Source organism: Oncorhynchus kisutch, linkage group LG6 (assembly GCF_002021735.2).
Source record: "Oncorhynchus kisutch isolate 150728-3 linkage group LG6, Okis_V2, whole genome shotgun sequence".
Taxonomy (NCBI): Eukaryota; Metazoa; Chordata; class Actinopteri; order Salmoniformes; family Salmonidae; genus Oncorhynchus; species Oncorhynchus kisutch.
Genome location: NC_034179.2, coordinates 76,133,955 through 76,159,036, shown reverse-complemented (window position 1 = coordinate 76,159,036; position 25,082 = coordinate 76,133,955). Strand labels below are relative to the sequence as shown.

General features: G+C 42.1%; 1 protein-coding gene across 3 annotated transcripts; it reads right to left on the bottom strand.

Moving 5' to 3' along the window:
• Positions 1-1,216: 1,216 nt before the first annotated feature.
• LOC109893456 (transcription factor 20) lies at positions 1,217-24,540 on the bottom strand. Of its 3 annotated transcripts, none has more exons than XM_020486686.2 (6): positions 24,006-24,540; positions 4,986-13,489; positions 3,668-3,761; positions 3,422-3,485; positions 3,064-3,164; positions 1,217-2,669 (listed from the first exon to the last, which is right to left on the bottom strand). In XM_020486686.2, the coding sequence occupies exons 2-6, from the start codon at positions 12,354-12,356 to the stop codon at positions 2,653-2,655; spliced, it is 7,647 nt and encodes a 2,548-aa protein (XP_020342275.2). In that variant the 5' UTR covers positions 12,357-13,489; positions 24,006-24,540; the 3' UTR covers positions 1,217-2,652. The 3 variants fall into 3 exon arrangements, 2 of the variants coding, with proteins under 2 accessions (XP_020342275.2, XP_020342276.2); XM_020486687.2 differs by having other exon boundaries at positions 3,436-3,485; positions 24,006-24,532; XR_004210413.1 differs by having other exon boundaries at positions 3,064-3,485; positions 24,006-24,537.
• Between the last annotated feature and the right edge of the window lie 542 nt (positions 24,541-25,082).

Sequence of the window (25,082 nt, the reverse complement as noted above, 5' to 3'; positions counted from 1 at the left end):
TCCTGCAGTCAGCATTATAATTGCACGCTCCCTTAAGACATCTGGCTATGTGTTGTATGATAAAACTGCACATTTTAGAGTGGCCTTTTGTCCCCAGCACATGGTGCACCTGTGTAATGATCATGCTGTTAAATATCTTGGCAAAGGGGAAAATGCTAACAGGGATACATTTAAATTATATATATTTATCTTTATTTAACTAGGCAATTCAGTTAAGAACAAATTCTTATTTACAATGACGGCCTACCCCGGCCAAATCCTATCCAAGACCACGCTGGGCCAATTGCGTGCCTCCCTATGGGACTCCCAATCAAGGCCGTTTGTGATACAGCCTGAAATCGAACCAGGGTCTGTAGTGACACCTCTAGCACTGAGATGCAGTGCCTTAGACTGCTACACCACCCGGGAGCCCCGTAAACATGTTGTGCCAAACATTTCAGAGAAATAAGCTTCTTGTGCTTATGTACAATTTCTGGCTGCATTGGGCCTTTAAAAAAGGTCATTTCCGTTTGAGCTGACATATGCAGTGTTCACCGTGAATGCAGTCTCCGTGAACACAGGAACATTGCCTTTAAATTTCAATCATGCTGTAGTGCGGATCTTCAGCGCAACGGATTGAATCGAGCCCTTGGGGTTTTCAGGAAAGTGGTGAGCTGGCTCCAACCACAAGGAGCTCTTCATCGACATGAAGGAAAAAACAGATTTACACAACACACATCCATGATGAAACATACAGTACTCAAAACACCATGATGATGTCAAAACACAGACTAGCATCCCTACTGAACTTCAAGGAGACATGCAGAGGGACAGACACTCATAACTCAAAAAGGTGTTAGTGCTAAGACAATATGGTGACCATGCTTCAACCAAAATGTAGCTGCAGTGTACAGTTCTCAGCACATTTCTGAAAGTTGGTTTGTGAATTACATTTGTGACCGAACGCATCACTCACACTTGGGTCTGATATGTGGGGCCAGATTTAATCCTCACTTGAATATACAGTGAACCTGAGGCTCACTGTCAGCGGTACACAATTTAAGACACAGCAGGAGTGAGAAGAGTGCGTGCGTGTGAGAGCGAAAGAGACAGAAGAAAAGGAATGACAGAATGAAAGGAGGGCTGAGAGAACCCAGAAAGGATCTTCCTCTCCAATAAAACAAATTAAGTTTGAATTTAAAAAATGAATGGCTTAAAAGGACAACAGTACAATGTGAAATATTCAAAAGGATAGCATTCTTTGAAGCATTTAGTAAGTAGTTCATATACATATTGACAGGTTTCTAATACAGCATGTTTTCAATATCATACTTGTTTTCTTTCAATTCAACATTTTTTTTACAAGTACAATAATAAAAAATGATAGACAACACCACGTACGACTCACTTGTTTAGTTTATGGCAACGCTTCTTTTGAATGCATTTAGCATCTCTTGATCCATATCTTAAGTGTCATTGAGAAATGAACCTATTAAAGTACTCAGGATATACGGACTCCTCGTTCCACAGTAAAGGTGGGGACTCCCAGTCCCAGTCATTCCAAAAACCCTCTAGATTCCAAAAGGTTTTGGTAATGCTCGTTAGAATTTTGTCAGCCAAATGTGACTTTCTTTTCACATAAAACCCCACCCATATACTGAACAAGGTCCACCACAACGTCAACACTTGGTTTACCTGTCAAGTGACGTCTTCTCCCAATCAACATGGTCAAAGATGGCAGGCATGCATTAGTCTCCTTCTGTCATGGTTCAATTGTTCTCTCAGCACATTATGAATATTTTGTTTGAAAAATAAGATCATGTCCATTCGATTTTCATGACTACTATCTGTACCGTAAAAACCCCAAGGATGAAAAATAAGAACACTTTTCAAAGGACCAAAAATGGACACTCAAATCCACATTTTCACACACATTCACTCTTATACATACGCACTTTGAAAGGCAACAAATGTCCATTCTCCAAGGCAATAATGTCTTTGTGGCAACTCAGCCTTGACATTCCAAATGATGTCATTCTGGCACCTCCCTCTCCAGGAATGATAAAATATCCCATGTTTGATAAATGTTGACAAATTATAAATGGAGATAAATCCATTTCAGTAAATACTGATGCAGATACAAAATAATGATAACTAAAATAATGATTATGAAGATTATGATAAAATACTACATGAAGTAGATACATTGCCTCTCCTTCCCTTCCAACTATAATGTCAACTTTTCAACCCAACGCTCTCTTACAGTTCTCTGGGTGGGTTGTTCTCAATACTCTGATTCATAACATTTGGACAAAAAAAACATGATAGATAAAATGACTAGAGCCATGATGGAAAGAAGAGTTTGAGGGTATTTCCAGAAATGCAAAGTTTGCCTAGAGAGGCTGTTTGTTTCTTTTAAGAGGAAGTTCCTTTCTGTTCCGTCACTCGCAATGTCTCGTTCTGTCCCACCTTGGTCTTCCTTTTTAAGTCTACCTCAGATTTGCTTTGATCTGTTTTTCTTTTTAAAGTAAGGAGTTTTTCTTTTTCTTAAATGTTTTAAAGTTCATTCCTGTTCAGATATTTTACAATCCTCTTTTTCTCCGTCATCATAGTCCACCCCTCAAAAGATGCACGTCCCATCCTGTTTAGGGCTGTTTGTTTCACTGACAATCCTCATCGTCCAAGCATACCTAGGAAAGGATACAAAAAGCATGTGTGTATTGACACCAGGGATTACACAACCCTGTGTGTGGTGGAAACAGTTGGCATTTCCAAATCTATGATGAGCAGAACACTTTAAAAAATATGATTTTACTTTATGCTACCTTGAAGCTTATGGTATAAACAAAAATAATAAGCAGCACTGGGCTAATAAATACTTGGCTTCATCTCTGACAGACACTTTTTTTTGGTTTAACAATTTGCTCATTTGAGGATAGTTTGGGGGAATATGAACACAAACAAATAGAACAGGGTGATCAGTCTCATACCAAACAAATATTAGTCTTTTCAAATCCTTCAGAGTTGTAACATTCATTTCGGTGCCCTCTAGCACGGTCGCACCATTGCCTTTTAAAAACGTACCGATCCTATACTCCTGCGTCTCCTCCTCCTCAGTGTCTCTCTCAGCCTCTCTCAGACTGCTCAAGGTACACAGGTTTAGCTGGCTGGCTGCTCTGGGGAAACTGCAGAATATAAGAGGGGGTGGGGGAGGTGCAAAGGAGAGAAGGTAATTCAAGTGGTAATTAGTTTCTTAACTATAGTGGCAGAATTTAGTTTCTTAATACCTATAGTGGCAGAATTTAGGTTCTTAATAACTATAGTGGAATAATTTAGTTTCTTAATAACTATAGTGGCACATGAGATAAAGGAATTTGAAATATATTAACACAATGAAGAGTCACAAATATTTGGTTTCCCTAGAAATTATACAATAACCAACCTCTCCCTTTTTACCTTATGCTTTGGACATCGTAGTGAAAAGTTATCTTCATTCAGAGAGCAGTCTGAGGAGAGGTGAAGGAAAAGTGATACAAATGACAACCATCAACTCAGAAAATTATAACACTCAATATAATTGGGTACTATTGTTATAGTTACAGTAGGCAGAGGGAGGTAAGGTTTAGGGCACAGCATATGAGTAATGAGATAACATTCGGTGTTAAAGGAAATGCTTTGCATCTCTTACCTGCATCCATGGCACACGGGTAGTGATATCTCAGTGTGCAGCCTTTGCTGTAACAGCCGAGGGTTGAGCCAACCATTTCACAATAAGAGCAGACCTGAACACAGACAGACACAACATAGAGAATAACAGAAGAGAGTGCAAAAATCGATTAACTTCTTATGGCTACAGGGGCAGTATTGAGTAGCTTGGATGAAAGGTGCCCAGAGTAAACTACCTGCTCCTCAGTCCCAGTTGCTAATACATGCATATTATTATTATTATTAGATATAAAAGTATTGTATAGAAAACACTCAGAAGTTTCTAAAACTGTTTGAATGATGTCTGTGAGTATAACAGAACTCATATGGCAGGCAAAAACCTGAGAAGAAATCCAAACAGGAAGTGGGAAATCTGAGGTTGGTCGATTTTCAACCCAGCCCCTATTGAATACGCAATGGGATATTGGTTATGTTGCACTTCCTAAGGCCTTCACTAGATGTCAACCGTCTTTAGAAACTTGTTTGAGAATTCTACTGTGAAGTGGGACCGAATGAGAGAGGAATGAGTCAGAGGTCTGCCAGCAGTCACGTGCTGGTCACGCGCATTTCACATGAGAGGGAGCTGCGTTCCTTTGCTTTTCTGAAGACAAAGGAATTCTCCGGTTGGAATATTATTGAAGTTTTATGTTCGCGCCCAGGCTCTGTCGTAACCGGCCGCGACCGGGAGGTCCGTGGGGCGACGCACAATTTGCCTAGCGTCGCCCGGGTTAGGGAGGGGTTGGCCGGTAGGGATATTCTTGTCTCTTCACGAACTAGCGACTCCTGTGGCAGGCGCAGTGCGCGCTAACCAAGGTTGCCAGGTGCACGGTGTTTCCTCCGACACATTGGTGCGGCTGGCTTCCGGGTTGGATGCGCGCTGTGTTAAGAAGCAGTTGGGTTGTGTATCGGAGGACGCATGACTTTCATTCAACCTTTGTCTCTCCTGAGCCCGTACGGGAGTTGTAGCGATGAGACAAGATAGTAGCTACTAAACAATTGGACACCACAAAATTCAGGAGAAAACGTGGTAAAAAAATACAAAATAAACGGTATAAGATACATGTATGTTTGAGGAATTTTAATTATGAGATTTCTGTTGCTTGAATTCGGCGCTCTGCACTTTCACTGGCTGTTGTCATATCAATCCGGTTAATGGGATTGCAGCCCTAAGAAGTTCAACTTAAAACTGTGGACTTCTGAGAACTGCTTTAGGTATATTGAGCTGAAAAAAATATCTATATATAGTAGCCAATATCATTACATTGTATACTGTATAGACATCAACAAAAAAGATTACTCACTGTGTCTCTGGCACCATCTAGTGCCTCCTGTAGGCCATACAGTCTTCCATTGACCAGGTAAACCCCACTTGTCCAGACCATGCATGCCTCATGCACCCACAGCTCCTCTGGGTCTATAGGCATCTGAGGAAGTTGGGCCAGCTGTGCCAAAGGCCCAAGGGAGTCTAAGGTTGGGGGAGGGGGCTGGAATGGCAATGAGGCTTTGCTGTTGGATGGCACCATTCTTGGGGAATTTTCACTGGATTTCTGTCTCCTTTTAAATCTCGGGTGCGACGTCAGCTTTCTGTGTTGTGGCCTTTGTTGAGTGTCTTCTGTCTGCTGTTGCTGGCATGGTTGGTTTTGCTGACTGTAAGTGGGCTCATTCTGAAGTTCAGGTTGTTTCCTTAGCTCAGTAATTGGTTTTAACTCTGGAGGCATGTCCCACTTAAGAACTGTTGTCTTGTTGGTGGTGGTTTTAGCAAGTTTGCTGGCCAGATAAAGCATCTCCCCTCCACCTGCTGGAGAGGCAGTGCCAACAGCAGTGGCGGGGGAAGTTGTATTTGTCTCTTGATTGAACATGTAATCACTATAATTTGAGGACTTGATAGTTGGCACATCTTGCAGTTCGCGGCCCTGGGTGGTCAACACATTTGAAATGGTGTCTAGATTTTGCACATTTCTATTCATCCCAGTAGTTACAAGACTCTGTCGAATCTGGGGTTGATTCTTGGGAAGCCTTGTAGCATATTCAGGAGGGTAGTAAGGTCCATAGAGATCCCCAAGGTTTTTGTAATTGGCCCATTTCTGGCACAGGCAGCAGAGAAGACGGCCAGAATGAATGGATTCAGTAATCACAGGGCCTGGTAGAAGGTACTCAGATGAAGGTAGAGCCTTTCCTGCCTGGAGGGCAGAGTCTACATCCTCCAGTTCCCTCTTCTCTTTGACCCTCTCAATTTCTCCATCTCTCCTTGGCAGTTGAGACAAAAGAGCTGAGGTCAAAAGAGCTTCAATACCACTACTGCTTGCTTTCCCTCCAACTGCTCCACGCTCTCCCTTCATCTTTTCCTCTTCACCATTCACAATTGTGCACACGGCTCCTATCTCAGCTACTTTCCTCTCCACATGTATGTATGGCGCAAAGGCACACTTGCTATTATCAGGAAAAACTCTGCTGTTATCAAAATGTCCCCCTGCTCTTGTAGCCGCTTCCAGGTCATCTTTGGCCGCCGCTGCTGCTACTCCTCTTCTTCTCCTCCTCTGCCTGCCTCTTGATCCCACTACCTCACTCTCGTCTTTCACCCCCCCTTGTTTCTGGCAGACTGATTTCACCTCAGTCTCTGGCTGAGTGTCCTCACTTTCAGCATCCACTTTTACTGCTTGGGTCAAGACTGGTGGAATCTCCGGAGGAGTCATTTTCTGATCAGTTGGAGGAGTGACTGATGGGGCAGAGGCTGTAGTGCTAGGGCTTGGGGCTACCTGTGGACTAACAGTTGCAGGAGATTGAATAGGTGGGCCAGACAGAGCACTTGGGCTCACATTCTGTGCCTGGGCCTGGGTGGCTTGAGCACGTTTTTGCTTATTCACACTTCCAACAGGCCTTCCCTTCTTCTTGCCTGATGGGAAATAGCCTTTGGGTACAGAATTGTCTGATTGTTTGGAATCTTGTGGTGACCCTGTCATTGCCAAAGATGACCTTGGAGAAGTTTGATGTGGCTGTCTTAGTAAGTGCCCTTGAGCCTGACTGTGGTGTGGTGGGGTGGTTCCATAATAGTCACTGCTACTGTAATCATCAAATCCAATCCCAGTTTCTTCAAGTTTTTGTCTCAGAAGGTTAGCAGCAGATTGTTCACCTCTTCGAGTCTCAAGTTGCTGGTAAGTATTAGTGAAATGTTGAATATCAGACAAGGCAGATGAAGACGGTGGGGGGGAGCCCTGTACTGGACAAGGTAGTGGTGGAGGTGGGGGTAAGGGCCCTAACAAGGTGAAGTCAGCGTGTATCTCTTTATCTCTATCACCAGTACTAGATGCTGCAGTCCCTAACCCAAAGTCAAAGTCTGGCTGCAAAGGTCTTGTAACAGTTCCTGTGGTGCCGCGTTTAAGAACTTGTGATGTCTGGTGAGGATCACAGGGGTATGCGGTGGGAGGTAACGGTCCAGTCTCATCAACCCCTCTGTAGGGCATAATGTCACTTAATGAGAGACTTTCATCGAGATAAGGTAAACATTCCTCTTCGTCCTGTGTGTCAGTAAACTGTGACATTTCAGTGTGAGAAAATCCAGCAAAATCATTTGAGTCAACATCGGTATGGCCGCTGTTAGTAGATTTCTTCACATTTGGTGTAATTTTCTGAACAATAGCCTCCAGTTTCAAACCTCTCCCTTTTCTTGGAGGCAGACTCTTCTTACCCTGAACAGGTGAGGAGGATTGTGAATACGTGCTTTGTCCAGGTGTGGGACAAGGAGTATTAGGCGAACCAAGTGTAGTTATATCTGAACTGGATGAGTCATCGTCATTTTGGAGGCTGGATTCAGAGTAGGCCAAAGGTGAGTGATATGAACTAGGGGCACTCCTTTGCTGCGATACATCCTGATGCTGCCTCTTGGCAGGGATAGGGGAAATGAAAGATCGAACTCTCCTCCTCAACATTAATGGATTAGTGTCCCCAGAACCCCCAGTTTTATTTGGTCGATGGCTCTGTGGCATCACGGAATTGACATTGCCACCAATACTGGGACCAACTGTTTTCATGGAATTAGGTGTAGGTGTTGGATGGAGTGATTTAAAGATTTCTTCTGTAACCACTTGGGAGACAGGTGATTCAAGAATGTTGGAGACTGGTGGAGCTGTTGGAACCAATTGGTGGGCAACAGACCCAAGAGGAGCAGCAGGAGGTGGCTGTTGACTTCTCTGGTAAGGATCCCCCTCCAACATCCCCACACTCTCTCTACCAGAGTGTGTCGACTCCCACATTTTCATGTCATAGTAAGTGTTCTGATGAGGAACTTGCTGTTTAGTGAACGTTTGGCGATTGTGCAAAATGTCAGTTGGAGACTGCATTCTTTGTCTCTGCTCTGAATGACTGAGTTTATGTCTACCTGGAGAAGTACTGGACTGCATCATATCCTTGGTGGGTCTATTAATGGTAGTTACCCAATTAAGTCTGTCATCCAAGTCATGAGCATGGAGGTGAGTATACATTTGTAATTTGTTTGCGGATTGTGGGTTTTGTAATTGAACTTGGGGTGAGTGGTAGGGATTGTGAAAATGGGGGTTACGTGGAATCATATTGCCCTCTCTTGCATCACCAAACCTGGAACCAGGAAAGCCACTGGCATGCCCTGTAGATAAATCTACACCATGTGGGTATGACTGATGTCTTGATGGTGGAGACAGAGGGTTGGTGGTAGAGGGATAGTGAGAGGTTTGCTGCAGATGTTGAGAGGGCATGGTGGTGGTCAAATCAATCTTACCTCTTCTAAGAGGCTCTGAATTCATAACCACAGATGGGTGTAAAGCCTTGTTATGATGCTCAACATCAGTTTCCTTGGTTGTAAGACCACTATGATGGACAGCCTCTGCAGTCTCCTTTGATGCTACCTTCACTCCAACTTCTTTTTTAACTCCCATCTCCTTACTGTTCCCTAGATCATTTGTTGATGGAAGTTGGATGACAGAGGCACCAATTGGACTTTTTTCCCGCTCTCTTTCACGTTTCCCATCCCTTTCTGGTGTACTGCGGCGATTGGGACAAACATCACATATGACAGAGCGGCGCTCTTTAGATGGAGGTAAAAGGGAGGACATCAACATTTGAGACTCAATTTGACCTATGGTTCCAACACTGCCCGCTAGCGGCTCTGTTTCCTGCAATAGGAGTTCCTGTACAGCTGATGATGAGCTGGGCAGACCTGAAGGGGGTTTCCTGTGAGGTAACGAGTAGTCGGCTAAATTGATGTGTTTTGGTGGAGGTCCAGACAAAAACTCTGTAGACTGTGGCATATGGGTCAGGTGACGCTGCGGTGTTGCCATTTTATTTTTCTCTGAAGAAGCACTGTGAGATCCCTTAGTATCTACTCCTTCAGACCTCAAGGAGGATTGAGGTGATTCTGGTACAAAATCAGATCCAGGCCCCTGGCGCTGATTTAGTTGAAGAGGCTTTCCAGGGCTTGTCATTCGGGAGGGGTGGGAAATGACCTCTCCAACTCCAGTTTGGGTTCTCATACTTTCAGCCATGCCATAAGGATGCCTGGTTTGGTACTGTTGCCGAGTCATATTTTGAGCCTGGAGATGGGCAGTTAGTGCCTGTTCAGATCGCCCATAGCGCCGGTCTAAGTGATAACCCTGTAGAACCTCCTGCAAGAGGCTTGGAAATTGATGCTGGAGTTGAGAATTATCATCATGTCCTCTTGCCCCTGATCCTTCTCTTCTCCTCACTGATCCCTCAACTGTAGTACCCGCGACATCCTTGGTGTGTTCAGGCCCATAACTGGGCTTTGGCTGATGGAAGCCTTGATACCTTGAATTTGATCCAGTTACACTCCCTGGACTAGGTCTCCCCCTGTTCTTCAAACCCATGGCAGCACCATGTGGTGACTCTTGATAACCATATTTTTGAGGACCTGAGAGGGGATGATTTTGAGGGACAGACCGCCCAAAGTTAGATTTCTGGGAAACTTCATGATGAGAGGAACATACACTCAAATCCATTCCTTCCTCCCCATTATGACGACTAGACTCTCTAAAGAAGCTGTCTGAATGTTTCTCCTCTATGCAGTTGTCTTGTGCACATGTAGCTTTTTCTGGATGATTTACCTCACAACGAGTTGACACAATAACACCCACTCCACCAGCATTTGGCTGTTCCTCAATATTTTGATCTTGATTGGAGTTGTCCAAATCTCGTGTCTTACATCGTTTTCCATCCTTCTCATCACTCTTTTTGTTACGCAAGGAAGATCGATCCAATTTATTTTCTTTGTCCTGCCCATCTTGTCGCATGTGTCCCTCTCGGGTCTGCTCTCCATGGGTGCCTTTTTCATTTTTTTCAACCATCCCTCCACTTTCATCTTTAATTCCTTCATATTTAATTTCCCTTGTTTTCCTAAGCCCATTTTTAGTATTAACATCAGTGGCACAGTTTGGGTGGAACTGAGGAGCAGGAGAGGGAATGGGGCATGAGGGAGTAGAGGAAACAGGAGGGCGAGAATGTACGCTTGTACCAGGCTCAGCAGATTGAGGAGCAGAGGAGGGAGATGACAATGAAGGTGTCCGGGTTTCAGTTGTCTTTCTTTCAGAAACATCTGATGGATTCAGAGATGGTTTTGTAGAAGATTCCGTGAACATCCTCTTCCCTTGTGAACCCTGATCACTCTTTCCAGTATGGGATTGGTTTTTACTTGAACCCATGGACATTTGACTCTGAGATGGAGGAGGATAGTAGCCAGTTGGTTCTGATCCACTGCTTGTGCCACTCATCTGCCGCCTTCTAGATTTTTCCCCCTCAGAAATCTGCTCATCGCGTTCCTCTTTGGCCCTTGATGATACTCTTTCGGACACCAGAAAGGAATCATCATCACCTCCAGCCTCCGAGCCAGCACCTTCACCACCACCAATCCCACTGCTTGAGGCAGCACTGACACTTCGACTCCTTGGTTGAGTAGAAGGAATGGCTTGTAATGCCTGCAGCATTTGACTTTGTCCATCTTTCCCCCTTCTATGTGATATTAATGTGTCAGTGAGAAGCATATGTTGCACTGTATTGGGTAAATTCGCTACCTGTGATGTCAACGCATTTAGACTGTTCAAGCCAGGATCTTGCATGAGTTTGTCAAGAGGAGAAGATGAATAGACAGACGAGGATGACCCTTCATGTGATCCTTTTCCTGTACCGGCAGCCATTCTGCTTCGGTTTGAGACTAAGTGACCACCTCCAGCGCTTATATTCAGACCAGTAGCTTTGTTACTGCCACTGCTGCCACAACTACTGATGCTGCTGTTGGAGTTGGGTGTGGGACTCAACTGAGGCAAAGTCTGCAATAACCGACCACGGCAACTACGAGGATTTGGGGGAGGAGGATGTGATGGAACATGTGGGGGACATAAAGGGTTCCCATGACCTTCTGAGACACCCATCAATGGGGAAGGTGAGGAGCTACAACTGGGAGACTGCACTGCAGAGGCAGCTGGAGAGGGGTTAGATATAGGGCTGAAGTTTTGGTTAATCTGGCCCTGTTGGGGTTGAGAATGCATTGGCGATTTGGCTATTTCTTGACACGGTTGTTGAGGCATTCCAGGATTGGTGGATTGGTGATGTTTAGAGTATACAGGACCTGGTGGAGGGGCATGATGCTGCATTTTGAGAGAGTTGTCATAACCTATTCCTAAATTGTGCTGAGAATTGCGGTGCTGGAGGGTGGCTTGTTTGTGGAGTGGATGGGTTTGTGGGGAGTATGAGGGGTAACTTGAAGAGTGGTAACTCTTTGCAACATTCTCCAGTGATCCAACATTGTTTGTTGTAGCTGAACTTGAAATTGAGTTTGAATTAGAGTTCATATTAGGAGAGTTGTTGACTTTAGCTTCAAATCCACCACCACTGCTGGCCCCATCATGATATCTCTGTGGTGGGGAGCTGTACATTCCTGATGACCCTGTGGATGCACTACCCTGTGGGGAGTAGTGTGAGAACTGTGGAGGCATTCTGTGTCCAGAGATGGGATAAGTCCTATGCTGCTGTCCATGTTGCAGAGCTTGATGGGCGGGGTAATTCTGTCCATGTTGGCGGTGCTGCATCTGAGGCCCTGATGCTGGCTGCATTGCAGGGTTCTGACCCATTTTGTACTGATGGGAGGGGGAAAATGCTCCAGCACCACTGCTGCCACTGCTACTACCACCTGAGCCGGCCGTCGAACCATAGTCCAAAGGATAGGGAGACATCATCCCAGAGGAGCTAGTTCCAGCTTGTCTGTACTGCTGAGGTATATGTCCATCCATATTTGAGTACCCAAAACCTGCCCCATATGCCATACCTCCTCTTCTATGTCTGTCCTTTCCACCCATTGCAAAATAATAATCCATTGTTTCCTTTTGGTACGGGTTGCTACTACTGCCACTGTGAATATTACCGTGTGATGATTCCCCAGCTCTGTTTCTTGCATCATAAGCAAGCATATGGCCAGCCTGACTAGGGTGGTGGTGCCCTCGATGGAGTAGGTGTCGACTGTGACTTTGAGGGTTTGGAGGGGTTTGCTGTTGCATCCCAGTGTAGTCATCGGTCATCCTTGGGGATATCTGGGGATCTGTTGACGGTGGTGGGTAAGAGGAGCCACCTCCACCCCTACTAGTAAATCCAGGAGGAAGAGCTGGAGGTGCTGGACTGTTGGGGAAATTCTGCATGTTTTGATGGATTTTTATGAATTGTTTGAGGGAATGTTTTTTTGTTCCGTAATGGCAGTTACTGTGTCAGTTGACTTCGTAGGCTTGCAGTTAAAGGATGGTGGAGAGTCCAACAAAGTCCAGCAGAGTTGAAGCAAGTGACTTTATCACAAATGTTTTATCACACTTGTAGCAGCAATTGAAAATGAAGCAAATACTGAGGCTTGAGCAGAAAATGACCAGTAATTTTCAATTAGATGCAACTAAAGAACTTCTGAAATCTGATGTTGTAGAGTAACTCCATTATAGTTGTAATCGTTGGAGAGCCGAGTTCAAATTACAACTAAATATCAGTTTTTTGTACTAAATGTAGTAGTGATTTCAATGTTAAAAGGATATGATACAGATGTTGCAGTTTGGCACTAAATGTGAAAATATCAAGTGCAAGAGAGACAACAGCACTTGAAATAATAGGCCTCAAAATCCTTTCCACTGTATAAGAGCACAGGCAAACAGAGTTAAGATAAAATTGCAGTGGGATTCAATGGTGTCCCATGTGCAAAAACTTTTCATGAGTAACTGAGTCACTGCCTTTTAGACTGCTGGACTGCCATTGCAGAAATTATTCAGTTCTGGCAGGAGTAGCCTATGCGAAACAATAATGCTTCCCTCATGTAGGTTTGCATGTATTTGGCTCGTACCTGTGTAGAAACAGCCTTAGAAATGCTAACCAATACTTTCATCCAATAAATGTCTCAAACCAAAAGGAAAACAAATCCACTGATATGTGTGTCTTCTTGTTGAGATTAATACTTTTTGAAATTCTCTTTTTTTTCTCTCATTCCCTTAGATTTTTTTGACACATGTAGTTGGATTGTAGAAAAGTCTTTGGTCCCCAGTTTCCCCCAACTTTAGTTCTTCACCAGTGTTTATCTTGGTGCTCTTCTATATCTCCAACATGTTTCGGTCTTACCTTACCTTATTTTAATTTTCTTTCAATCATTATTCAAATTGACCGTCTCCCATACCAATGTCCAAAAGTAAGGTTTCCATTTAATCAGCATCTTCTTGTTTTTCTTTTGCAGTTTCTCTCCAGTATTTCCATCCATGTGAGTCCATCTCTCTTCAGTTGTTTACAGGAGCCCTGTGGAAATCTGAAAGAACAGAAAAAGAAACTAAAATAACTGTCTGTGTGCCACAACGACCACATAGCCTATATTGTACATAGGCTATTACATCCCAAAATGTGTGTTTATGTAGACAAAGTAAGTATAGTGTGTTTGTTGTTAACCATTGCATAACCCCTTACTCTTTCTCACTGTCTTCCTTAACATATACCACATGGTCTATTTTAGTATGGTACTAACTGTAGGTCTTACTTTACAAATAGTCACATACAATCTGCAATACAATGAATCAGGTGTCAACGTGTCCAACTTTGTAACATCATACTGTAATTACACTATAGGCCCACCTGCCCATGTAACTACCATGTAAATAAATACACAGGTATTAGGGCACTTGTTGTAAAGTCGTATCAAACTAAAACGTGCAAAACCACAACTATATGATTTTGAGGGGCAACATTTGTCCAGACGTCAACGGCGACAATTTACCGTATTTGTATTGTGTGTGTCAACTGCAACTGTTGTGTATGTTCAATTCTTGATAACGCATGTAACTCAAACATCCACGGAATTGCACAGAAATGAAAGGAACTAGAGTAGAAGGTAAATCCATATGAGTTCAATAATGTGTTGACCGCATCCATTTGAATTTAAACTAAAAACTTTCCATGTTTGTCCATGGAAGAAGTGGTCATAAAGTGACTTTTTGGACCTGAATGCTAAAACATTCAGGAGACAGAGATGCTCAAAGTTGACCCATTTTCCATACCCCACTACACCAAGAGGCATTAGGTTAGGGACGATACCAGTATCGCGATACTAACACGTTGTTAGTATTGCGGCAAGGAAAAAAGAAAAGAAAGTAGATTTAACTTCTTTAGGAAAACAGCCCTAGTTCTGCAATATTGTGATACTGGTATCATTGTCTTTATCACTGGAAATGATAAACGGTTGAGTTTGATATCATTTTAAAAGCTTACAAACAGGGTTGTCAAACTATTGGATAATTTCTTGAAAAAAAAACAACGTAATTATTTATTTTTTGTTTTTGCTTAGACCCTACTTTACATTATCTGAAGTTTGTGTGTTGTGCCCGCCATCGGTTGAGACACAACATGCTAGAAATTTAACTCATAGAATGACTTATCCCTTCAGACCACTGCAATTTAACTGGTACACCATTGAAATTTAAATGTGTACTTCTAATTACTACCACAAAGATGGCCGCCGGTCCACCCACCGTCAAATGTTAACTTAACTGGTCAAGTCTATTCTATTACCTATATTTCAGTAGGTTTCCTATGGAGGATTGACAGTGTTATTTAAACCAACTGAATTCCCCTTCAAGTCAACATTCTCTAATGTGTGGACCTCCAACCATGTTCGTTGTACCATTTGAAAGTATAAATGTATGTTTATTTATACATGTATCAGTCAAAACACAACACTCACAATGTATTCAAGAACACGTTGTGTCTTAACAGATGGTGGGCACAACACCAAAACCTCATGATAATTAGATAAATCAATCAATTATAAAACAGTTTGTCAACCCTGTCTGTAAGATTTTAAATATCAATCTCAAACGTTTATCATTTCCAGTGAAAGCAAAATAGGTCAACCTTGACCACATTTAATCACATTTTATTTAACCTTGATTTACCTTTGACCACATTTATCTCTTGAATGTTTTGGCATTCAGGTCTAAAAAGTCACTTTCTGAGCACATCTACAATTGGAAAATATGTATGAAAGGTTTTGTTCAAATCAAAAGGGGTGCTGTCAAAAAGTGATTGAATTCAAATGTATTCATCCAGAGGCCTAGCAGCATGAAGTCAAAACAATGGCACAATAATGTCAAGATCACAATGAATCCATGTAGGCCTACATGGATTGTACATGATTACAAATAATCTTATAAAGCTGTGGTAAACCAGCCATGTGGTTTCTTATCACCCCACTAAATGAATAAAACAGGTAGGTATAGCTCAACGTAAATGTATTTAACAACTTTCTCAGGCATTCAATCAACAGGGACTCTAATTATGCGGTGACGCCACTTTGATGGGGTCATCATTCATGAGGACCCCATGTGACACCTCTATTGTCTGTTTTAAATACACTGTAAAGTGCTTAATTGACCAATTGCTTGCAGCCAACTTCTGCAGTCTTTTGTAAACGTGTAATTTGTATAGCCAAGGCCCGGTACTCTACCATGCAACTTAGACTGCTGCCCTATGTACAGTCATTGAACACTGGTCACTTTAATAATGTTAACATACTGTTTTACCCACTTTATATGTACAGGGCCTTCAGAAAGGATTCACACCCTTTGACTTGTTCCACATGTTGTTGTGTTACAGACTGAATTTAAAATGGATCCAATTTAGATTTGTGTTACTGATCTACACACAATTAACCATAATGTGAAAGTGCAATTTTGTTTGTAGAGATTTTTTACAAATTAATTAAAAATGAAAAGCTGTAATGTCTTGAGTCAATAACTATGCAACCCCTTCGTTATGGCAAGCCTAATTAAGTTCTGCAGTAAACGTTTGCTTAACAAGTCACATTATGAGTTGCATGGACTCACTATGTGCAATAATAGTGTTTAACATGATTTTTGTTATGCCTACCTCATCTCTGTACCCCACACATACAGATAATTGTAAGGTCCCTCAGTCTAGCAGCAAATGTCAAATACAGATTTAACCACAAAGACTGAGGTTTTCTAATGCCTCGCAAAGAATACAAATATTCCAAGACATGCATCCTATTTGCAGTAAGGCACTAAAGTAAAACAGCAAAAAAATGTGGCAAAGAAATGTACTTCCTGAATACAAAATTATGTTCGGGGTAAATCTAAAACAACAATCACTGAGTACCACTCTTCATATTTTCAAGCATAGTGGTGGCTGCATCATGTTGTGGGTATGCTTGTCATTGGCAAGGACTAGGCAGTTTGTTGGGGGTATAAAAATAAACAGAATAGAGCTACGCACAGGTAAAATCCTAGAAGAAAACCTGGTTCAGTCTGCTTTCCAACAGACACTGGGAGACAGATTCACCTTTCAGCAGGACAATAACCTAAAACACAAGGCCAAATATACACTGGAGTTGCTTACCAACACAACATTGAATGTTCCTGAGTGGCCAAGTCGCATTTTTGACTTAAATCGACTTGAAAATCTATGGCAAGACTTGTAAATGGTTGTCTAGCAATGATCAACAACCAACTTGACAGAGATTTAATAATATTTTGAAATATTTTGCAAATATTATACGATCCAGGTGTGCAAAGCTCTTAGAGACGTACGTAGAAAGAGTCACAGCTGTAATCGCTGCCAAAGGTGGTTCTAACATGTATTGATTCAGGGGTGTGAATACTTACAGTGGGGCAAAAAAGTATTTAGTCAGCCACCAATTGTATAAGTTCTCCCACTTAAAAAGATGAGGCCTGTAATTTTCATCATAGGTACACTTCAACTATGACAGACAAAATGAGAAAAAAAATTCCAGAAAATCACATTGTAGGATTTTTAATGAATTTATTTGCAAATTATGGTGGAAAATAAGTATTTGGTCAATAACACAAGTTTCTCAATACTTTGTTATATACCCTTTGTTGGCAATGACAGAGGTCAAACGTTTTCTGTAAGTCATGGAAATAATGTATTTAATTTTCAATACATTTGAAACTAATTCTAAAAACATGTTTTCACTTCGTCATTATAGGTTAGTGTGTGTAGATGGCTGTAACAACTAAATGTGGAATAAGTAACAACTAAATGTGAAATAAATCAAGGGGTATGAATACTTCCTGAAGGATCTGTATATACTGTATTCTAGTCATGGCTCATCTTATAACTACTGCTGTACACACCTTTTCTATTCATATACTGTCTTTACACACCATTACACTGTATATACACAGTTGGAGTCATTAAAACTCATTTCTCAACCACTCCACAAATGTCTTGTTAACAAACTATATTTTTGGAAAGTCAGTTAGGACATCTATTTTGTGCATGACACAAGTAATTTTTCTAACAATTGTTTACAGACAGATTATTTCACTTATAATTCACTGTATCACAATTCCAGTGGGTCAGACGTTCACATACACTAAGTTGACTGTGCCATTAAACAGCGTTAAAAATTCCAGAAAATGATGTCATGGCTTTAGAAGCTTCTGTTAGGCTAATTGACAACATTTGAGTCATTGGAGGTGTACCTGTGGATGTATTTTAAGGCCTACCTTCAAACGCAATGCCTCGTTGCATGACATCATGGAAAAATCAAAAGAAATCAGCCAAGACCTTAAAAAAAATATATTGTTGACCTCCACAAGTATGGTTCATCCTTGGGATCAATTTCCAAATGCATGAAGGTACCATGTTCATCTGTACAAACAATAGTATGCAAGTATAAACACCATGGGACCACGCAGCCGTCATACAGCTCAGGAAAGAGACGCGTTCTGTCTCCTAGAGATTAACGTACTTTGGTGCGAAAAGTGCAAATCAATCCCAGAACAACAGCAAAGGACCTTGTGAAGATGCTGGAGGAAACCGGTACAAAAGTATCTATAGCCACAGTAAAACGAGTCCTATATCGACATTACCTGAATGGTCACTCAGCAAGGAAGAAGCAACTGCTCCAAAACCACCATAAAAATGCCAGACTACTGTTTGAAACTGCACATGGGGACAAAGATCGTCCTTTTAGAGAAATGTCCTCTGGTCTGATGAAACAAAAATAGAACTGTTTGCCATAATGACAATCGTTATATTTGGAGGGAAAAGGGGGAGGCTTGCAAGCCGAAGAACACCATCCCAACCGTGAAGCACGGGGGTGGCAGCATCATGTTGTGGGTGTGCTTTGATGCAGGAGGGACTGGTGCACTTCACAAAATAGATGGCATCATGAGGAAAGAAAGTTATGTGGATATATTGAAGCAACATCTCAAGACATCAGGAAGTTACAAGTTGGTTGCAAATGGGTCTTCCAAATGGACAATGACCCCAAGCATACTTCCAAAGGTGGCAAAATGGCTTAAGGACAACAAAGTCAAGGTATTGGAGTGGCCATCACAAAGCCCTGACTTCAATCCTATAGAAAATGTGTGGGCAGAACTGAAAAAGCGTGTGCGAGCAATGAGGCCTACAAACCTGACTCAGTTACACCAGCTCTGTCAGGAGGAACGGGACAAAATTCACCCAACTTATTGTGGGAAGCTTGTGGAAGGCTACCTGAAACATTTGACCCAAGTCAAACAATTTAGGCAATGCTACCAAATACTAATTGAGTGTATGTAAACTTCTGACCCACTGCGAAGGTGATGAAAGAAATACAAGCTGAAATAAAATCACTCTCTCTACTATTATTCTGACATTTCAAATTCTTAAAATAAAGTGGTGATCCTAACTGACCTAAGACAGGGAATTTTTACTAGGATTAAATGTCAGGAATTGTGAAAAACTAAGTTTAAATGTATTTGGCTAAGGTGTATATAATGTTCCAACTTCAAGTGTGTGTGTGTGTGTATGTATATATATATATATATATATATATATATATGCGCGCTGGAAACGGCTGATTTTTTTATGGAATATATACAAAGGCGTACAGAGGCCCATTATCAGCTACCATCACTCCTGTGTTCCAATGGCACATTGTGTTAGCTAATCAAAGTTTAGCATTTTAAAAGGCTAATTGATCATTAGAAAACCCTTTGCAATTAGAAACTGTTGTTCTGATTAAAGAAGCAATAAAACTAGCCTTCTTTAGACTAGTTCAGTATCTGGAGCATCAGCATTTGTGGGATCATTACAGGCTCAAAATGTCCAGAAACAAAGAACTTTCTTCTGAAACTCGCCGGTCTATTCTTGTTCTGAGAAATGAAGGCTATTCCATGTGAGAAATTAACAAGAAATTGAAGATCTCGTACAACACTGTGTACTACTCCCTTCACAGAACAGCAAAAACTGTCTCTAACCAGAATAGAAAGAGAAGAGGGAGAACCCGGTGCACAACTGAGCAAGAGGACAAGTAAATTAGTGTCTAGTTTGAGAAACAGATGCCTCACAAGTCCTCAACTGGCAGCTTCATTAAATAGTAGCCGCAAAACAGGCATGCTGGCCTTCTAGGCAGAGTTGCAAAGAAAAAGCCCTATCTCACACTGGCCAATAAAAATAAAAGATTAAGATGGGCAAAAGAACACAGACACCGGACAGAGGAAGATTGGAAAAAAGTGTTATGGACAGACAAATGTTGTTCGGATCACAAAGAAGAACATTCGTGAGATGCAGAAAAAATAAAAAGATGCTGGAGGAGTGCTTGACGCCATCTGTTAAGCATGGTGGAGGCAATGTGATGGTCTGGAGGTGCTTTGGTGGTGGTAAAGTGGGAGATTTGTACAGGGTAAAAGGGATCTGGAAGAAGGAAGGCTATTACTCCATTTTGCAACACCATGCCATACCCTGCAGGCAGCACTTAATTGGAGCCAATTTCCTCCTACAACAGGACAATGACCCAAAGCACAGCTCCAAACTATGAAATAACTATTTAGGGAAGAAGCAGTCAGCTGGTATTCTGTCTATAATGGAGTGGCCAGCACAGTCTCCAGATCTCAACCTTATTGAGCTGTTGTGGGAGCAGCTTGACCGTATGGTACGTAAGAAGTGCCCATCAAGCCAATCCAATTTGTCGGAGGTGCATCAGGAAGCATGGAGTGAAATCTCATCAGATTATCTCAACAATTTGACAACTAGAATGCTAAAGGTCTGCAAGGCTGTAATTGCTGCAAATGGAGGATTCTTTGACGAAAGCAAAGTTTGAAGGACAGAATTATTGTTTCCCATGTTCCCTTGTTCAATGAACCATAAACAATGAATGAACATGCACCTGTGGAACGGTCGTTAGGAAACTAACAGCTTAGAGATGGTAGGTAATTAAGGTCACAGTTATGAAAACTTAGGACCACTAAAGAGGCCTTTCTACTGACTCTGAAAAACACCAAAATAAAGATGCCCAGGGTCCCTGCTCATCTGCGTGAACGTGCCTTAGGCATGCTGCAAGGAGGCATGAGGACTGCAGATGTGGCCAGGGCAATAAATTCAATGTCCGTACTGTGAGATGCCCAAGATAGCGCTACAGGGAGACAGGACGGACAGCTGACCGCACTCGCAGATCACGTTTAACAAAAAAAAACAACACCTGCATAGGATCGGTACAGCCGAACATCACACCTTCGGGACAGGTACAGGATGGCAACAAAAACTGCCCGAGTTACACCAGGAACGCATAATCCCTCCATCAGTGCTCAGGCTGTCCACAATAGGCTGAGAGAGGCTGGACTGAGGGCTTGTAGGCCTGTTGTAAGGCAGGTCCTCACCAGAGATCACCGGCAACAACGTCACCTATGGGCACAAACCCACCGTCGCTGGACCAGAGAGGACTGACAAAAAGTGATCTAGTCACGGTTTTGTCTCACCGGGGGTGATGGTCGGATTTGCGTTTATCGTCGAAGGAATCAGCGTTACACCAAGGCCTGTACTCTGGAGCGGGATCGATTTGGAGGTGGAGGGTCCGTCATGGTCTGGGGTGGTGTGTCACAGCATCATCAGACTGAGCTTGTTGTCATTGCAGGCAATCAGACTGAGCTTGTTGTCATTGCAGGCAATCTCAACGTTATGCTTTACAGGAAAGACATCCTCCTCCCTCATGTGGTACCCTTCCTGCAGGCTCATTCTGACATGGCCCTCCAGCATGACAATGCCACCAGCCATACTGCTCGTTCCGTGAGTGATTTCCTGCAAGACAGGAATGTCAGTGTTCTGCTATGGCCATCGAAGAGCCCGGATCTCAATCCCATTGAGCACGTCTGGGATCGGAGGCTGAGGGCTAGGGCCATTCCCCCCAGAAATGTCTGGGAACTTCCAAGTGCCTTGGTGGAAGAGAGGGGTAACATTTCACAGAAAGAACTGGCAAATCTGGTGCAGTCCATGAGGAGGAGATGCACTGCAGTACTTAATGCAGCTGGTGGACCATACCAGATAATGACTGTTACTTTTGATTTTGACACCCCCTTTGTTCAGGGACACATTATTCCATTTCTGTTAGTCACATGTCTGTGGAACTTGTTCAGTTAATGTCTCAGTTGTTGAATTTTGTTATGTTCATACAAATATTTACACATGTTAAGTTTGCTGAAAATAAACGGAGCTGACTTTATGTACAGTACGAGTCATTTTTACTATTTTCCACATTGTAGAATAATAGTGAAGATAACAAAACTATGAAATAACACGTGGAATCATGTAGTAACCAAAAAAGTGTTCAACAAGTCCAAATCTATTTTATACGAGATTCCTCAAAGTAGCCAACCTTTGCCTTGATGACAGCTTTGCACACTCTTGGCATTCTCTCAACCAGCTACATGAGGTAGTCACCTGGAATGCATTTCAATTAACAGGTGTGCCTTGTTAAAAGTCTGTGGAATTTATTTCCTTCTTAAAGCATTTGAGCTAATCACTTGTGTTGTGACAAGGTAGGGGTGGTACACAGAAGACAGCCCTATTTGGTAAAAGACCAAGTCCATATTATGGCAAGAACAGCTCAAATAAGCAAAGAGAAACGACAATCCATTATTACTTGAAGGTCAGTCAATACGGAAAATTTCAAGAACTTTGAAAGTTTCTTCAAGTGCAGTCGCAAAAACCATCAAGCGCTATGATGAAACTGGCTCTAATGAGGAACACCACAGGAAAGGAAGACCCAGAGTTACCTCTGCTGCAGAGGACAAGTTCATTAGAGTTACCAGCCCCAGAAATTGCAGACCAAATAAATGCTTCATGGAGTTCAAGTAACCATCCCATCTGGTTTGTGCTTAGTGGGACTATCATTTGTTTTCCAACAGGACAATGACCATACACACCTCCAGGCTGTGTAAGGGCTAATTGACCAAGAAGGAGAGTGATGGAGTGCTGCATCAGATGACCAGGCCTCCACAATCACCCGACCTCAACCCAATTGAGATGGTTTGGGATGAGTTGGACCGCAAAGTGAAGGAAAAGCAGCCGACAAGGGCTCAGCATATGTGTGAACTCCTACAAGACTGTTGGAAAAGCATTCCAGGTGAAGCTGGTTGAGAGAATGCCAAGAGTATGCAAAGCTGACATCAAGGCAAAGGTTGGCTACTTTGAAGAATCTAAAATATATTTTTGATTTGTTGAACACTTTTTTGGTTACTACATGATTCCATGTGTTATTATTCTACAATGTAGAAAATAGTAAAAAATAAACAAAAACCCTTGAATGAGTAGGTGTCCAAACTTTTGGTACTGTATATGTATTTATATTCCATTCTCTGACATTGCTCCTTCGGATATTTCTGAATTTCTTTATTTGTGTTTTTCTGGATTTTGTGTTTTTTTACTCCACTGCTGGATTTCTCTGCACCTGCAAATCTGTTTACATGACCAATAATCTTTGATTTGAATGATAATTGGCAGGTTTCAATCGTGACAGTGAAACAAGTGATATCGTTACACATTTGGTCAGTTTTCAAAGTCAGTTTACTACTACATCCAGTAGCCTAATTGTTTGGGGTTGAATACTTTTGGATCAATATTACCCAGTTTTACTGACTGTAATTAAAATGTTGATGATGGTGACGTGATAATAAATTCATTATGGTATAAAATGTGACAGTTTATGGAGAAAGCCTATTCGATTAGAGACAAATGACGCTTTTATTGACACCACAGTGCTGTCACACCAGGTGTTAAACGTAACCACTGGCCTCACGCACTGTAAACAAGTTTTCTGTAGAGTTATAGGCCAGGACAGAAGTAGCTTGATGAACCATGTCCTCGACTAAACCAATGCCATGGCACATAGCTAGATATTATGATGTAGCTAGCTAGCTACAAAAAAACTGTGGCTAGTGAATAACATTGAATAGGATGCTAAATGTTTAATATCAGCTAGCCATTTGAGTACATCCTGTATTTTATTTAGTTAGCTACGATAGTTGCAGACCAAACTATGCGCGAGCAGCTACTAGAATCTAGATAGTAGTTTCATGTTGACGTTAGTTGTAGCTAATATTAGCTAGCTAGCACGTTTAACGTTAGCTTCATGCATCACAATTAGTGGGTGCTGCTGGACTAGCTAGGCTGTGCTATAGAAACCCGTTTGCGTCATTGCAAATTATGTTTGAGTTATTTTGTTGCAATTTAGCTACGTTAGCTATCCTGATAAAATAGATTTGTGCACAACGAACACAATTAGCTAGCTAACTAGCAATGTTAGCTACCTGGTCTGTCCAATAATCATAATAGGAAGGGAAGCAGCATACAAAAAGAGGGTGATTAGGTGCAGATGTTAGATATACAGCAGTGGTAGGTGGGTAAGCATATATAACGCTGAATAAAGCGGATGCTGCTGCAGACAATCTTACCCCCAACCAACATGTAATTTCCCCTTACTAAATGCTGAGAAAAACATGACAGAGGCACTCTTTCAATGCATACATTACCTGGGAACGCTTAAGGCCCCTCGAAGAGTAAAAGGTTGTTTTGTGACACTCCCGCTGCTCTGGCAGGAAACCCCGGTCTTGAGTCGACTGCTCCGCCGCTTTTCCCTCACTCTTTGTCGTCTTGACAACCCCGACCAGCGGCGGCGAGTCGGGGGCCCCGTCACAATCAAATCCCGGGCCTTTCCTCCAATTTTCCCGTTCTTTTGTCCTCACCTCCACAAATTATGAGAGCACAATCGGGGTGCCTGTAGGTCCCGTAACCAGTGAGGTCCATACACCCCCTCCCCTCTTGTTCCCTCTCCTTTCCCTCTTTCACACACTGTTAGGTGAAGCCACCTAGCTCGAGCTCAAATTAAACGCATTGCTAGTGTCACCGTACTAACTGTACAACTAATAATTATAAATCTCAAGTGCCTATTTCCATGATACGTACATCGTATAAAAGCATGCATCTATCCGTAGACCTATTCGTTTTCCTGTTACTGTTTTTTTGCTACTGAAAGACCGCCTTGAAAATGCATACACTCATATTCCTGCACCCCCTCCCTCATTTCTTCCCATCACATCCCTCCATCTGCCCTCCCTTTCCTAATGTTTTCTACTTAATGATTTTTGTATTTATATATAAATCTATATATATATATTTATATATAAACACTGAGCGCAAAATATTATTATTTTAAATCACTGTATTTTGTTATCTTTGCTCTGGGATTGAGTCTTTCAATCAGTCTCTTTGTTCTTATTTCATCCAAGTGCATGATTACTGAATTCACTACAAAGGAACCCATAAAGTGGTTGAAAGGTGTTAAGAAAATGGGTTCAATAAATATACAGACAGCATACTGGTTGATGTGGTCTTTAAAATCTCTGATGTTTAGGGATAAAGCCTGACATTCAGTAACTGTAGCCTACCTTAGCTACAGCACACTGACACCCAACACATAACATAAAGCCCTTCTCAACTGACTCCTGACTTATGAAATGTCTAATTAAATTACCCTACTGCAAGGAATACCATGCACTGAAATTAAAGCAATGAAAGCCTAGGCTATCAAATAGCCTCCCTGATTAGAT

What these genes read in the sequence shown, in the direction of transcription:
- LOC109893456 (XM_020486686.2), bottom strand. Translation starts at nt 12,356, where the DNA reads ATGCAGAATTTCCCCAACAGTCCAGCACCTCCAGCTCTTCCTCCTGGA. An exon ending in TAGATGGTGCCAGAGACACA is followed by an intron (nt 3,762 to 4,985) that starts GTGAGTAATCTT and finishes GTCTGTGTTCAG; the next exon opens with GTCTGCTCTTATTGTGAAAT. An exon ending in CCCGTGTGCCATGGATGCAG is followed by an intron (nt 3,486 to 3,667) that starts GTAAGAGATGCA and finishes ACCTCTCCTCAG; the next exon opens with ACTGCTCTCTGAATGAAGAT.